Source organism: Erpetoichthys calabaricus, chromosome 1 (assembly GCF_900747795.2).
Source record: "Erpetoichthys calabaricus chromosome 1, fErpCal1.3, whole genome shotgun sequence".
Taxonomy (NCBI): domain Eukaryota; kingdom Metazoa; phylum Chordata; class Cladistia; order Polypteriformes; family Polypteridae; genus Erpetoichthys; species Erpetoichthys calabaricus.
In genome coordinates this window covers 216,251,911-216,269,793 of record NC_041394.2, presented here as the reverse complement: position 1 = coordinate 216,269,793, position 17,883 = coordinate 216,251,911, and the positions used below count along the sequence as shown (strand labels likewise).

Below are 17,883 nucleotides of genomic sequence, written 5' to 3'. Positions count from 1 at the left end.
TCTTGTGTTCACTGGCTGAGGCATTCAGTGCTTTCTTTGCTGCTAAGACTGCTAATTTTAGCAGAGTGTTAAAAATGAAGGTTAGCCTCTAAAAGAACAAGTTTTCCTATGGACACTACAAACCAGTATGTCACAAGGAGTGTCACTTAGTGTATCCTTAAATTAACATATTGTCAGATTGTTGTACATTCATTTTTATAAACCTCAAACAAATGCAATTAAAACAGTTTAAGTTATCCTAGCATTCTCATTACTCCAAACTTTCAGAAGATGCACAGTATACTATAACCCCAATTCCAAAAATGTTGGGATGCTGTGCAGAATGTAAATAAAAATAGACTGCAATAATTTGCAAATCTCATAAACCCATATTTTATTCACAATAGAACATAAAAACTCTCAAAAGCTCATTCTGAATTTGATGGCAGCAACACATCTCAAAAAAGCTGTGACGGGGGCAACACAAGGCTGGAAAAATAAGTGGTAGTAAAAAGAAGCAGCTGGAGTAACATTTTGAAACTAATTAGGTGAATTTGCAACAGGTCAGTAACATGATTGGGTATAAAAAGAGCATCTTAGAGAGGTAGAGTCTCTCAGAAGTAAACATGGGCAGAGGTTCACAAATCTGCAAAAAACTGCGTCTACAAATTGTTGCCTACAATTTCAGAATAATGTTCCTCAAAAAGTTGTGAAGACTTTGAATATCTAATCATCTACAGTATGTAATATCATCAAAAGATTCAGAATATCTGGAGAAATCTCTGTGTGCAAATGACAAGGCCGAAAAATCAATACTGGATGCCTGTGATCTTTGGGCCCTCAGGCAGCTCTGCATTAAAAACAGGCATGATGTTGTCATGGAAATCTCTGTATGGACTAAGGAACACTTCCAGAAATCATTGTCTGTAGACACAGTTCGCCGTGCCATCCACAAATACAGGTTAAAGTTCTATCATGCAAAGAAATGCCACCATCTTCTCTGGGCCAAAGCTCATTTAAAATTGACTGAGACAAAATGGAAAACTATTCTGTGGTCAGATGAATTGAACTTTGAAATTCTTTTAGGAAAACATGGATGCCGTGTCCTTAGGACTAAAGAGTAGATGGACCATCTGGCTTGTTATCAGCACTCAGTTCAAAAGCGTGCATCTCTGATGGTATGGGGGTGCATTTGTGCTTATGGAATTGGCAGCCTGCACATTTGGAAAGGCATCATCTATGTAGAAAGGTATATACAGGTTTTAGAGCAACATATGCTCCCATCAAGACAACATCTTTTTCAGGGAGACAATGCTAAACTACATAATGCATCTGTTACAACAGCGTGGCTTTGTAGTAGAAGAGTCCGGGTGATGAACTGGCTTGTCTGCAGTCCAGACCTTTCACCAATTGAAAACATTTGGCACATCATGATACAAAAAATATGACAAAGGAGACCGAGGACTGTTGAGCACACAGAATCCTATATCAGATATGAACAGGATAACATTCCTCTCCCAAAAGTTCAGCAACTGGTTTCCATAGTTCCCAGATGTTTACATACTGTTGTTAAAAGAAGAGGGGATGCTACACAGTAATAAACATGGCCCTGTCCCAACTTTTTTGAGACGTGTTGCTGCTATCAAATTTGAAATTACCTTATTCTTTTCTTAAAATGGAATATTTTCTCAGTTTAAACATTTGACATGTTTTCTATATTCTATTGTGAATATAAGTTTATGAAATTTGCAAATCATTGCATTCTGTTTTTATTTACATTTTAAACAGCGTTACAACTTTTTTGAAATTGGGGTTGATATTAAAATCAACATTTTATAAGACAAAGTTAAATTGCATTTAAGATTTGATCAGACTGTTACAGAAATAAAGTAAAAGACAAAAGTAAAATATTAAAAAAAAGAATATACAGCTGTGCTGTAAACATGAGAAGGGCTAAAACTGTCTTTAGTTTCAAATGACAACAGTCCTGTTCTATGCATTTCAAATTTTGCTGTGAACTGCAGCCGTACCGTGCAACTGTAAGCAAGTTGGGGTTTTCTTACAGTGGTAAAGAAGACTTTTACTTTTTTTATTTGCAGTTGTCCTGCATTAAAAGAACAAAGACAGGCAGTTTGTAAGTGTGATTGGGTAATATAGGTGTTTCAAATTTCAGCCTAGATCTTTTGCAAAATAATAACCCCTAACTATTCTGAGATAACTCTCTGAAGCACAGTATAAAAAGTTTATGTTCCCCTTGCAGTTCTTGTGATTATTGCAAGAATTTGAAAATTGTGTCCCAGAATGCATCATTGTACATTTATAGAGCCGATCATATACAGGGATGACAAAAAAGTTTTAAAAATTCACTGCAGAGGCATGGCATAATACTAATTAGTCAAACGTTTATTCAATAATAGGTAGGTGGAAAGAGACAGGTTAATAAATTAGTGTCAACTCCCTTAAATTAAAAAGCTGATTAACAACCTCCTTAGCAGGGCAAAAGGTACATGTTAAAACAAGCTACATACAGTATTAATCTCATTATCACATTCAAAGCGAAAAAAATAGAAAATGTTTATGTTCTGAAAAAGACTGAGATGTTTAACTGATTTGATGTTAATTTAATTAGGTTAATAATGACAACTAGCATCTCTATAATTTTAACTTTCAGATATCATCTGCCAGTTAAACATCCCACTCCATATTATATTGTATACTTAGTAATTTTTTAAATCCCATTTATTAGAAACATTTTCTTTACAAAGATATCAAAGAACATTATATTATCATTCAACTTTCATTTCTCAGTTGGAGTCTTACCTGTGCACAGCAAATAAAGACCACAGAGAGGGTCAGTAGAAAAGCAGATGAAACAATAACATCCACGGACCGCTGTGGGCCTCGTCTCTGCAACACAGGAGGAGACAGATTATGAACACTGCAAGATGTGTCAAGTGTAATCATTCATTTTAGTCAAGTCTCTATTAATATCAGAAGAAAATAATTCTGCTGAATGAAATAATGCAGTAGCTCATAAGGCTAGCTGCCTTCTGTGGTAAGGGCTTTGCCTAAGGTAAATACTGAACATTCCAAGCCTTGCTATTATACTAGAAGAAGACTTTACCTCTACAAAGATTTGTCTGATCTCTGTTATACTTTTTACATATCACAAGTGACAACACACTGTAACAAACTGATTAAAGAAACATAATTTAAAATGCACCAAAAAACTAATAAAATTATGAAGAGATAGATACAAAATTTGGCAAGTGCAATTATCCATATTACTAACCGAGAATGCTAAACCGGATGGACGCAGGGACATCCGGCCATGGGCCGTAGCCGCAAAAAGATGTACTGCGCAGGCGCACCAAGAAATGAGGCTCCGCGAGAGGCGGACGCGACCACAGAAAAAGGGAGTAAGCACAGAAAAAAAGGAGTCAAACGCAGGCGACGCACAGCGCCGCACAAAACCCACACAAAAAAAAGAAGCCGCTCGCGCCCACCTGCAAGCCACCCCCCCCACAGGCACCGGACGGGACACACACAAAGAGGACAATTCAACAAGCCCCTGGGACACAAAAAAAAGAACCCAAAACCACCCCACCCACCCTACAAGCAACGGACGGGACACACACAAAGAGGAGGCTCAGACACTGAAAAAGCACACGGCGCCGCACGAATCACAATGCACACGAAACGGGACCCACACAAACAGGAGGATTTAACAAGCTCCTAACGCAACAAAAAAAAGAAGCCGTGACCGCCACGCCAGGCCCATTAGAGACGAGACATGGCACACGAAACGTTCACAACAACGACGAATCAGACCCACAAACACACTAACATCAATAAGAAGTGTCACCCAAAGCCCCATTTCTAAAGGAACCGTCCATATTAAACATACGTCATCTCAACACCGTCACACTAGGCAGCATAGGTGGATCTGCTTACAATAAAGCACTATTAACCGTTCAACTGCAGAAAAGGCTCCATATTAACAGTGAGTGCGATCCTCCTTATTACTTATCCATATTTCGCATGCTGAGGAACAAACAAGTCATGAATACACGCTCACGGGTACAAAACGATTCGGCTCGGATAACGGGACCAAACACACGAACCCGCATGAAAAAAAAAAATACACGGCGGCTCATCTGCATTACATCCTACAATACTTCATTTGATTTTGCATCTACTGGAGTAAATATCATGTCACCAAAAGGCAATGACCCATACTGCTTTCGCGTATGTGCACAAATATTACATCGCATTGGAACAGTGCACCCTGAAACAAATCAAGAACGCAAATATGCACAAATCACGTCGGCACCTACAAAGCGCTTCTGAAACCGCGGAAGAAAAAATGTCTCGGCTCCAAAAACACATGTCACTCCTTATTCCAAATACCGGTCCCAATCACAGAAACATCGGTATCCACTATGACAATTCACAGTAACAATGCACGTGACATCCGTCTTGCCACACTATTAATTATAGATGAATGTACAATGGCATCCAGTCACTTACTCAACACCATTGATAAACTTCTACAAACGTTGATGAATAAGAATATTCCCTTTGCGAGAAAGGTACTTTTATTAGGAGGAGATTTTAGACAGTGCTTAACTATTACTCCACTTACAATCCGCTCAGCTATTGTTCAGTCCACCTTAAAATACGCGGACAATTGGCATTGCGTTGATGAATAATAATATTCCCTTTGGAGTAAAGGTACTTTTATTAGGAGTAGATTTTAGACAGTGCTTAGCTATTGCTCCACATACCGTGCGCTCAGCTATTATTCAGTCCACCTTAAAATACGCGACGACGTCATATAAACAACACGAGACCAAATTCCAATACATATACAGGCGCGAGACCTGATTGGTGATAATACGAAGAAACGAACAGTCCGCATATTAAAAGTGAGTTAGATCCTACTTATTACTTATCCATATTCCTCACGATAAAGATCAAACAAGTCATCAATTCACGATCACGGATACAAAACTAGACGGCTCAAGTAACGGGACCACAAACACGAACCCGCATCAAACAAAAAAATACACCTCGGCGCGCTTCTAAAAACGGGGAACAAAAAATGTTACGCGAACAACTGGCTTTGCTTTCTAAACATACACTTGGTACAAAACATGCGATTTCAAGATCCCGAATATAACAATTGGTTATTACAACTAGAACATTGTACCCTCACCAATACAGATGGACTTCACCCAGATATTATTACAATTCCTCAACCCAAAATCTGCGACGACTTACTTACGGAGATATTTGGAACAGCGGTCTCATTAGACAAAATGCCCCTTTTAACACAACGCACTATATTATGTCCAAAAAAAAAAAAGGGTTTATCCAATGGCACACGTTTAGTCGTCAACACCATGACACACAATGTTATTCAAGCAACAGTTCTTACAGGATCACATTCTAACAATACAGTTCTCATTCCTAGAATTGACCTTACGAGTTCTGACCTAGAATTACCTTTTACACTGAAACGCCGACAGTTCCCCATTAAACCTGCATTTGCCATGACCATCAACAAATCACAAGGACAAACCATGGACAAGGTTGGCATCTACCTCTCTGAGCCCGTTTTTGGACATGGACAACTTTATGTTGCCTTCTCACGTGTTCGACGTTCATCTGACGTTAAAGTTAAAGTTATAAATTCTCCATGCCAAGGAAGACTCATTCAAGGACAGGACACCATCTTTACTACTAATGTTGTGTACAAAGAAATATTCCACTAAACCATTACTCTGTGCCAAACACTGTATTTTTGGCTTTCTATATGCATCATCCACACCTGCACACTATTCTATATCTAATTCATACATCTCACTCTTTGTCATGCCCCAACGCCAGGGGTTGGCGAGCGAAGCGAGCAGGGGGCGGAGCCCCCTAGTTATCACCTATTATACTAGCATATGTTACTCAAAGAAAGAACAGCAATAACGACATATCTCTAAGTGTCTTTTCTTGAATCTTCTTGCCAGAAGTACCTACTCTATTCAACAAGTGTGTAAACCCTTTAAAGCATACATTACAATTTTAGGCTATATTATATAACTACCAAACAAATCTGACAACAAAAGCTTTCATGAATAGTCTACAGTGAAACCAAGAGAAATCCTGTCAGAACTTATTCCATCTTAATTGCAAATTTGCAATATATACAAAGAAGCTGAAAACAGATCAGGAACTGTTTAGTGAAAAAAAGGAAAAATCATACAAAAACCTGTCTACATTAGTGTGCACACCCTTTAATAATCAAGGATGTGGTTGCGTTCAGAATCAACCAATCACAATAAGACTCATCTCAAATAGTAGTTTGTATACACCTGACATGTACAGATTGTAATTTGGCAATATAGATGGAATAAGATCTGACAGGATTTATCTTGGTTTCATTTTTTATTTCACAAAATCTGTGATTTTAGCAGGGGTGTGCAGTCTTTTTGTACCCATTGTAAGACATAATTTTAAGTGATATAGAAATTTCAACTCTACCTCTTGACCCACTGACTGAAAATGAAGAATGTTACTTTTCTTTTACAAGTAATAATTTTCATTATCACATACCATATAGTGGTACATACTGTATATACTGGACATGTTCTGAATTAGTTGAAGGTAAAATTAACTTTCTTAGAACAAAAATAGGAAGTATACATATTAACAATTAAATCTAACTTATTTCACAGCAAAAAACAGACCTATAGTTTTACAGGAAGATTTAAGAAAAAAAGGAACTTCACTTCTTAATTTAAGTAAGCTTATAGCATAGTGTTGTTAAATTTCTAAAAACTAAATACATGTGCAATTATGTAAGCTTTGGAAGACCTTCATTTTCATGTGACTAACATTGTGTAATTCAAAATGTAGTAGAAGAGGCTGTCTTTTTTATGCAACATACAGTATGTTCCTTAAATCCTTAAAACAATTCAGCTCTTGAAATAATTTGCTTAAGCAACTGTAAACATTTTCTCAAATGACTGAGTTACTAAAAATGATAAAGATATGCAAAACAGGCTTTGCACAAAATCAATGCTATCATTTATTTATGTAGCAAATCACAACAGGTATGTTTGTACATAGCTGAACAGAGTAATATGACTAACATGGAAATAGCACTGCAACCATCTTGAGAAAACTGAAGTACAAATAACAAAAGAGATCACTTACTTAGTTTTTCCCTTTTTGTGAAATATAAACAAGAAAAGAAACCACACCCACAGTTATAAAAGAAACAGCTTCATTTCCAAGTACATTAATGAAGTATTTTGACTGTCATTGTCTTTTGGGCTTGTGGTTAGCTTAATCAACATATAAGCATTCATAGCTTTTTAAGATTTCTAATATGTTGGCACTATATATCTTTTAGCAATCAGAGTAACAAATAGTCAGAAAGAAATCCGTTGTAAGAAGCCTATGTAAGTCAGCTATTAGTAGGTTTATCAAGAAACCATCAAAGATACTGATTTAACTAAAACTTTTAATGAATAATGTGTGTTGCCTCTCAGCTCACCTACTAAGAGAAATTCACAGCCTCAACCCCATTTATTGTGTGAGCTCTTAAATCAATGGTTACTTCCTAATTACACTGCTTTCCACTGCAAAGCAAGTTAGAAGAGGAGCAGTAGAAGAGAGAAACTGCAATCAATGAAAAGTAGGCCAGTATATACAAAAGGCATGAGGTTTAACAGACTATGGAATTGCTTGTTGACTTACATGTTGAGGTCACTTTACACAGTAAAAAGAGGATAATAACTCTACATTTGTGCCTTAGTACCTGACCATAAACCTTACAGCCTTTGTGAATATTCTATTTCTTAGCTTTGCTTTTTCTCATTTGTTTGCAGTTTTTTGCATTTATATTTTTTGCATGACAAAACAAGTAAGGTGGGTGTTGGGAGTGGTTGACGTGAATGTTTTAGATATCATCTAATAGTGCAGAACTTTTTACTACATTACATGTAATCAGCGTTTTGTTATTGCATTTTTGTCCTTTATCCTGAGAGCACCAATAGCCTCTGAACAATTTTATTCATCTGTTTAAACTGCAAGACAAATCATACAAAATGATGTTGATCAGGCACTTGGGTTTACTTTGATTCTCTCAGTACTACAGTGAAGAAAGGGCTTGACATGAATCATGCAAATTGTAGCTATTCAAATATAAAAAAACCTTCTACTTCTGGAACTCTTCCTGTTGTGCATGCGTCTCCTGAGAAATCAAAGGAAATGAACCATGTCCTCAAGTTTGAAAATATACAGATGAATATCAAAAGCATCATATCACACTTCACTTCAGGCAGGAGGTCTCAGGTCTTAAGTCACAATACAAGAAAATGTGTTACACTATCAATATTCTTTGATCTATATAAAATAATTACGGCAAGAAGGGAAACATACAGGTAAGTGATGATCCTTAGAAGTGGTAATGTAAAACTGTTAGAAATAACTAAAATGTTGCATGGCAAAATGATTTTCCCAGTTGTTATATTTAGCTCATGAGTGTTTGTTTATCTTAAAATAAATGGGCTAAAAATATTTATGCAGCTTGTGTGCCTGCCAAAGCTCATGAAAACACATCACTGACAGTACTGTGTGACTCATAATCATATTTTTGTTCTTCAAAACAGACCTAATATTTGTAATTTTTTTCATCAGTCACTGGTTGTTTTTGAGTATTTACATTACATTCAGTTAAACATTTTGGTTAATATAATTACTAGAAATTTTATTTTATTTACTGGCTGACATCTTATTTATTGGATATATCAAGGAGCTGCTGGGTAGTCTAATGTTTAGCAATGCTGCCCTATAGCACCAGGAGTTTGAATTTTGGCCTGGTTACCATGTGTGGGAGACTTGCACATTCTCACCATGTCTGATGGGGTTTTGCTTTCCCCCCCCCGCACATCCTAAACACATAGTTTAAGCTGATTGACCACTCTAATACTGCCAGTTTGAGTGTGTGTGAGTGTACCTCCTGTGATGGACTACAGCAAGTTAAGAGTTAATCCCTGCATTATGCACAACTATGTCAAAACATCTCCATTCCTGTGTGACTCCAAAACTACATTAACCCAATTCAGCGACAGAACAGATTAACATAGTCAAAAGGCTAATTTGTCCAGCACCACAGATAAAAAAATCTTTGGTTATCTATAGTAAAACGCAGACAATTATATGTGAACTTTTATGCAAAATTTACAGTTTGTTTCAGTATTCTGAAACAAGATTATCTTCTTGTTTTCATGTTTGTGTGCATTTTGTATATTGGGCCCCAACTGATACATCTGGGTACAGACATTATTGGCTGATCTTGGCCTATACAAGATTTATATCAAAAAGAAATCTATCAAAACATCAAGAGAGGATACACAGTTGTTATTTTTTCACACATACATTTATCTCAGCTAAAGCAGCTCTTAGCACCTTTATCTCCTGACTCATCCACTGGGGAGAGTGCACAACATCAATCAAGAAACACTGCAAGTGGATTTTCACGGGGAACACATCTCTTGTTAATTTTTGAAACACATGTCTGGTTGCTGAAGTCCTTCCTGATCTGTCCATTGAAAAACTTATAGCGAAACTTTGATTAGAGCCCTATGAAATCTTTTGCCATAAAAAAAAAAAAAAAAATCTGAGACATTGTTAATGGTCTAAACACTAGCAATTAACAAAATTCACAAACACTTAAATGATTCCACATATAGCATGAATCACAGGAACAGCTGATCTATATGTGTTAACAAATTGTGTCTTACTTATTATTTTTCTTCTTCTACTTATAGCGCTGGGCACTCTTAAGAGGCACACCTTATATTAGTAAAATAATTATCCGGGGCTAAGAGAAGGTGACAGATGAAAAATAGAATAAAGAATACAAAGAAGGTACATGGATGGTACAGGGCAGGCATCACCACCTATTGCAAAGGTGGGTAGTCCTCCAACTACTAAAACAGGGGGGTAATGAAGGAGTAGCAAGGCACAGTTCCACCTTGCCAGCAGTGACTCTTCACCTGAGACAAAAAGGAACATGTTGTTCTTTTGAAAGGATAAAAAAAAACTGACAAGAATTCAAGACTTTCCTACCAGGATATGTAAGGAGCAACACATAGTTCTTGTTTGTGACAACCACGTTTCTCTTCTAAAAGAGGTACCGTCATTTACGAGAGATATGTGAATGGATGGATGTTCAATTGACATGAGTTTTATACACTTTTGAGATAACAGAATTATTAATTTGAGAGCTCTGTCATCACCACTTCAAATTAGAGGACTGTATCTGTACATTAAAATTCTACTGTATAAAGCACAAAGAAAATTATTTTTTTTCTTAGTAACCATACATAAAAGTATAAACATATTCTGTATTTTTTATGGGCTGCAGCACATAATCTACATAAACACACTAGACTTCTCCTCTTGGAACATCTCTGGGTCGTATGATAACATGCACACATATGAAGGAAAATTAACATTTTTCTCTTTATTCATTTAACTAATCCATAAAGTAACCGTGAACAGTATATTCAAATATTAATAATTAGAACAGTCATTCACTGAAGATTAAAAACATATAAGCTTTACCTTCAAATACGATCTGAGTGACAGCCACATCTTTATATTTTGCACTTTCTTCAAACGAAAATGTGGAACCTCTGATTTTCTGGCTCTTCTTGCAGAAGTTAAATGTCCAAACAGCTTGGCAAAAAGAAGCCTCTGTTTAAAAAAAAAAAAAATTAAACAAACGACCAGGTAAATATTTAGAATTTATTTATAGCTATTGATTACATTACAAAAAAAGCCTACTGAATACATGTTAGAGGCGAAGTGGTAGGAGCTTCTGCCTAATAGGTCCACTTTCTTGGATTCAAATTTTGCACCCATTCTATGTCTGAGCAGAGTTTGCACATTACTTCCTATTGTCTGTGTGGGTCTTTCTCAGACAACCCCAAAGACATGCGAGTTAAATGATGAATCCAGATTAACTTGTGTGATAGTAAATGTGGGTGTGTATTTGAGTGACCCCTGTGATAGACTGGTGCTATATCTATGGTCTTCCCTACCTAACATCCAGTGCTGTCAGTTTAGAATCCAGCCTCCTTTGGCCTGGATTTGGTTAAGCTGATTGAATAATAATTGTTCAATTTTAATGCATATTGCTTTTAACATGCCTTAAATGAACAAATCTGAAATATTTAAGTTTGTAATTTTAGTCACTGCATTAAATATACTTTACAGCACAATTGAGTATTTTCTTATCCAGGATAAAAACATTTGTAATATGTTGTTAATGGTTACAATATCTTGCTTTAGTAAAGAAAGGTGTATTTATTTTAAATCTGTCATTTCCTTTCTCTCAATATAATGTAAAAAATACCATATTATTTGAATTTGTACATGAATAATGCATTTCTAATGATAAATCTACAGATGATTTAATGTTAGGTACTGTATATTTAGTCTTTGCATTAGAGGCTGAAAAATTCAGTGGAAGGAATTTCATCTAATTGTTGAAATAGGAGCCATTCTCTACTCTTTTAACTAATACTACTGATCGCAATCAGCACGTACTACATTCACATTAGCTGAAAATACCTGTACACCGAACTACATACTCCACCTATATGTAAAGGCAGCTACATGTGTTTCAGTATACACTGCAAAGTGATGCTTCTATGTTATCCAGACTGGGCAAGTCTTTCCATTTGCACTGTTTCAAAGATATACAAATCCATGTATCTTTCCAGGACAATATTAGGCATTCAGATGTCAAAATCAGAATAAGCACTTTCTTTGAACCCAGTAGGTGAAAAGACAGTTATGCTTTAATCTTTTGGAAAAGTGAAAATATGTTTTCAAATAGTGTTTTTAATAAGAAAGTGGCCTAGTTGCCATTTTCTAATATTGAGTTAAATCAGTCGACATTATTTGTCACTTAACTAGTGGAACAGAGAAGTTGTTTAAGGCGTAGCTACATAAGAATCTATTGTTTTATGCGCGAATGATGAATATTTGACTGTTTTGTGCTTTCAGATCATATTATGACAACTATGACTTTCTGTAACCATGACTCTTGTTTTATTTTTGGCAGGTGTGGCAATGCTCTGTGACTGTGTCAACTATAAGGATAATTCTTGATTCACAAATGCTTATTATTTAAAGGCAAAAATACTACACGTGAACTAAGTGTCCTTTTGTTGTTGTTGTGCAGAATGTGTCTTGTGTAGTGGGACTTCATTACATAAATGAAAGTCTCATTTCTGACACAAAGACAGCATTTGTGAGAACACACTAAATATTTTCTGAAGGTCATTCCTTGCTGTAAAGCACCATTCCTCTATAAAAAGCATATTCCAAAAATGTCTTAAATGGGAAGGGTTTCAGTTCTTCTATGCTTGTATTCATCATGTATTAATTCTTGTTAAATAAGAATGATAATATGCACCATATAATATTAACATGAAAATGGTAAAAAATATCTTTATTTACTAGCACACAACTCACCTGCTTGTAAGTGCGCTCTGCAACACTCAGAAGAAAGAAGAAAAGCCATATAACACAGATTCGGACCACAAAACTTGTCAGCACCATTGATATGACTGTACTTTCAGAGCTAGAACCAAATGCAACATTTAAGAGCTCGGAGGCCGACAAGGAGGTGAGCTGCTCCAAGTCAGTGTACTGAGACAGTCTATATGCAAATGGAGTCAGTCCAAGGATTAATGAAACTACATTGCCAAAAATCTGGTAACCTATTCCGGGAGTATAGACATTTACCTAAAAGAAAAAATAAAGAAAAAAATAGGGTTAGGGTTAACTTGACTAATATGACAAATTATGAATTTCACCAAGGGTACAACAAGGCTCTGTTTTACTCATATAAAAATCACTTTTCTAAATATGCTTATCATTCAGAACATAAATGCACAGATTATAAGATACTGTAAGCTACCATATAGTTCAAAAGCAAATAAATGTAACTGTAATACACATTCTTCATATCTGGGGAATTTAATCAATTGTTTGTTTGAATGAAATAGACAATATTTTTGAATAGCCACTGAAAAGATACTGAAGTACATTCAGTAATTATTTTGAAGAACAGACCACCAGATGCACTAGCACCAAAATTCTTCAATCACTAGAATTCAACCACCTAAATGTTATTTAAGTGCTTAAACAATGTTAATTTTGTATACATGTTGCTGAAATTAAATTTAATGATCTATCAAATCTTAGCGTGTAGGATGAAATGAACAGAACAAATAACACTGAATTGCACATAGGAATGCTGGTGGATTGACTGACTTGTTGTTGGCATGTATCCTCTTTAGTGCTATATTAAGTGAAAGTAGTAATTGAAAGGATTCTATATATTGACTCTGTGGTTCTGCTAGGAGACTTCACTGCATATGTGTTGAATAACTGAGACACCTAAATGGGTGTAATAGTTAAGAACAATCTACACTATGTAAACTTTAGTAAGGAATTATTATTAAATTGTCATAGATTGTCCATTAAACAGAATAAGAAGCACCACAGATGATTGAAATATTGCTCCTAAGCCAAGGATGCACGGATGGACTGTGTGCCCCAGGCAAAATGTTGTGTTGACTATGCTTAGATAGCTCAGCACAACCATACACTGAAACCACTATGTAGTTATCGATAGTTGGACTTTTTATTGTTTATCATTACTGTATATAAATAATTATTTAATGTGAGTTTCAGCTTTTACATTTATCCTTTCTTCAGTAACACAGAATCAGAGTAAAACAAAAATTATTTCCTTATGCTGCAGCAAACCCCTGCCACTGCTGTTCAAGATACCACTAAACTTCTTCTTGGATATAGTAAAGGAAATGTGTCTTATACAGATTTGGATCAATATCACTCTTAACTTCTCAGATATATAAACAATTACGTTATAGTATATAAGCAGATGACAATGAGTTTATAGTTTAAATTATGGTCATTGTTAATTAAGTTAATTGGAAAATGGATGGATGGATAAAGATACATTGCTAAGCTGTTTAATTTATACTGTGAGACAGTCAATGTTATGAAATGTACAATAATGTGTTAGGTAAACTGACTTTGTTATTGGAAGTAACATTATGGTTGCAAGGTTTTTTTACATGACCTTGATCTGGACAAATGGACTAAAAGCTGTAGATAACAACATTTATTTCAATAACACATTTTCATACAAAGTATGTAGCTCAAAATGTTTTTTGGGGTGTCAAATAAATAATTAGATGCAAATAAAAATAAATTAAAATTAGATAAGAACAAATAAATATTACACAAAACATAAATCACGCAATCTTACATAAGACAGCTAAATAATTAAGAGAAGTATAGCCCTTAAATATTGAATTGCTTTTCTATGTCTCTAAATGTGATAAGGTGAGGTGGCCAGGGCGGATAGTAAAAAAAATCCTGCAGAAAAAAACAAAACCTGCAGGGGATACAGGTTGAGTGTTAATTTTGTTGATAAAAACTAAGATGAAAAATACTCATCAACAACATTTTTTCTGTGATGAAAACGGAGGAAAAACTAAATTAAAATGTGCTTTTAATGACGAAAACTAAGATGAATGCTTTTAAAAATCACTGTTGACGAAAAGTAAACAATACGAAAATGTTACAAACAGACAACTGGACACTGAGCGATGTGAAGCTCTCATCTCAATTAAACATGACATGGTCCTCCTACAAATAACGAGCGTGACTGCAGTGGTGCAATTTTAAAATCTTGTATGCACACTTGTAATTGGATAACACTAGTTTGGGCTTAATCAAGAAATTATCATGTCAGCTAGAATCCTACTCCGCTAAAAAAAGCCAACGCACAGGATTTTGTTATTGCCAGTTTTAAACTTTTACAAGTTATAAAAACAAATTTGTACAGATTTGAGAGCATAATCAGATGTGCTTAGCCTCTTCTGTGAGTTGTAACTGTTTAGACTGTAGTGTCATGCATTTGCAACAGATGAAATGACAGGGGATTAATTACTTTTAATACAGTGTCCTACACAGTCTTGATAAAGGAATGGAAGCTTCACATTCGCTGTTTGATTGTAATGAGCACATCATTTTGTAAGTTCAGGGTTGCGGGTGACACCACCTCACATGTATCCACTTTCCTATAAGGGTACAGTGGCAACGACAACAACAGTCATAGCAATTAAAAATCGAGGCAAGTTTAAAGCTAAGTGGCAATTTGGCTTGTGCACATCATTGATGAAATGAGCTGCTCCATTTGTTAATACTAAAATAAAAAGCATTTAGGATATCAGTGTTTGAAGTTCTTGAAGCACAAGTTTTTGAGGGCAAAGTAATTTTTATAAGCATGACCTCTAAAATGTGAAGAATGTAGTAAAACCACTTATGTCCTATATTAGAATGGTATGTTAGTGAATGTAATGCAGTCTCTCCGTTACCATTAATTGACTAGGGTAAACTTTTGTAATTCTAGATTGTTACTGCTTAGCTTGTGTGCAAAAGTCTAATCACTCATGTGACACACTCTGAAATCAACACAGAAAAGGCTCTTTTACAAGAGTTCTGAAATATTGGATTAATGTTAAAAAAATTGACTCATTCATTAAATATTACTCTTTAGTGAGTTTTTAACAAGCTAATGATTTAAATATAAATCTTACAATAGCAAATGCTGCAAACCTAACAGAGTGATTCTCTGACAGACCAGATTTTAAAAGTATTTCGTTACAAAAACAGCTTTTAAGGGTTTGTTTAAATGTAAGTATCCTAAATTATTTTGGAATGCACCAATCTGACAGTAAAGATATAATAATATTTTAATTTTTAGTATGATTTTAAGCAGTATTTTTCAGTTACTGGAGAAAATATATCAGAGAATAAATTTAATATGTGTACGTGGTCAAATAAATCATATAGTCCATGATGATTTCATTCTTTCTAAATCCTATCTTGAAATTAAATGTGTGTTTTTGGTAAAATCTTATAGCAGCTTAACTAAGGCATGTTGAAGGCCAAATAATTGTGATGACAGACCAGAGCTGCCATTATCTGACCAAGATCTTTTCAAGTAAATCTTTTCTACACTTCTACATGTGGTTTGGCTCATTTGTGTATCCAACTGATTTTGACTGATTAATTTACTTTTACTTTTAGATGACTAAAACCGATTTACTTTCTCGACTAAAATTAATTTATTTTTTGTCAACTAAAACTAGACCAAAACTAACAATAATTAAATGACTAAAATGTGTCTAAAACTAAAATGTATCTTAGTCAGAAGGCTAAGACTAAAACTAAATCAAAATCTATTGTCAAAATTGACATTGAACATGACAAAAGACCACCCAGCCCACACTGGACATTCTACCTAACGTAAATGTTCTTAAGTAGTTCTGGTTTGTAGTAGTTGGTTGATGAAATGTAAAAATAGTTTATCATGCAAGAGAGGGGTGTAGTGTTATATGTTAGTTGGGCAAGTAACAATTTTACTGTACTTTGTAGACATGCCCATATTACTACTACTACTAATGCATAAATTATACATTCATACTGTAAATATATACACAAACATTCATGCATACATCTATATACAATGAAGGCAAATTTAAAAATAAATGGTATGAACTTACATAAAATTGCTGCAGTGTGAGTATACTGCTTTCCCTAACCATTTCAAAAACACCAGACAACTGGTTTCATTCAGTAATAGTAATATTCAATGTGGAGGGAATTTTTACCAATGCTGTTAAGAACTCTGTTGTCCCCACGGTAGAGCTCAACCTGACTGTGTAAGTCTCCATGAATTTAGCTCCCACTTTTAAAATATTAGTGCTATCTATTGTAGCTGTTATTTTAAGGTAATAAGAAGTATAGTGATATATTCTGTACAACCTGAAATATCTAATTGAATCATCATGAAGGTATGCAACAGTTTGACACAATCAATTTTATGAGATTTAAAATAATTTAAACAATGGTAACATTAATATATCACTTAGATTTTTTAACATTTATTGTGTATATTACAAAACTGAATTTGCCTATACATTTAAAAATGACTACACACTGAAGCAATACAAATTTGCTTGCAGGATAAAGGTTACTCACTCGGTTCATAATAATTCCACTGATCTCCAGGACAGACATATCGGCTTTTTTACACTCATTACCTTCCCACACTATGGCACTCACTCTTTCCAACCCTGGGTTACAGTTATGAAGCCATGGGATGTGAGCCTTAAGTACAAAAAAACAAATCAAACACAATTTTAAATTATGAAAGGATTTTGAAACAAATCAACCAGTTAATTGATTACCAAAAGCCTGCAAGCAACGTTTTTATGATCTTTTTATATCTATTATATTGTAGATTTTTTATAGATCTTGTGACATTTAGGATATTTCAGACCTGCCATTTATTGTCCAATTTTGTACATATTTTACTGCTCTCAGAGGTAGCTCAACATAAGAACCATAAAACTACAAGTAAGGACCTGATGAAAGGGGTCATCTCTAAACTCTTTCTTGGTTCCAGTACAAACATTTGGGTGCTCTCCTTCGGTCTCACTAGTACAGGAAGAACGGCATTTTGCACAGTGCAGAAAATCTTCCCAAAGAACATCTTCAGTTTCAGACTCCTGTCTTGTACTCTCAGAGTCTTGACGAGAGCTTGAACAATGGGAGCTGCAGCTGGTTCCTGATCTTGGTGCATCCTGTAAAATGACAGAGAAAGGCAGCATCAAGCACTTATTGTAAAAATTCAGACTGTGTTCTTCCAAAATGTCCTTAAATCATGTTCTCTTTCATTTTGACATTCTATTTTAATGTTCATTTGCACATAATGAAATA

The 17,883-nt window shown here is 35.0% G+C and overlaps 1 protein-coding gene across 5 annotated transcripts in view; it reads right to left on the bottom strand.

The window, feature by feature from the left end:
• Positions 1-17,883, bottom strand: part of LOC114659349 (protein PHTF2-like) — a 198,821-nt gene that overhangs the window by 16,009 nt on the left and 164,929 nt on the right. For all 5 annotated transcript variants that reach the window (XM_051923729.1, XM_028811803.2, XM_051923723.1 and 2 more), the window contains 5 exons: positions 17,529-17,747; positions 17,143-17,271; positions 12,532-12,804; positions 10,612-10,743; positions 2,800-2,886 (listed from right to left, as the gene is read on the bottom strand). In XM_051923729.1, coding sequence (XP_051779689.1) covers positions 2,800-2,886; positions 10,612-10,743; positions 12,532-12,804; positions 17,143-17,271; positions 17,529-17,747 — 840 coding nt within the window. The remainder of the gene's footprint in view (positions 1-2,799; positions 2,887-10,611; positions 10,744-12,531; positions 12,805-17,142; positions 17,272-17,528; positions 17,748-17,883) is intronic.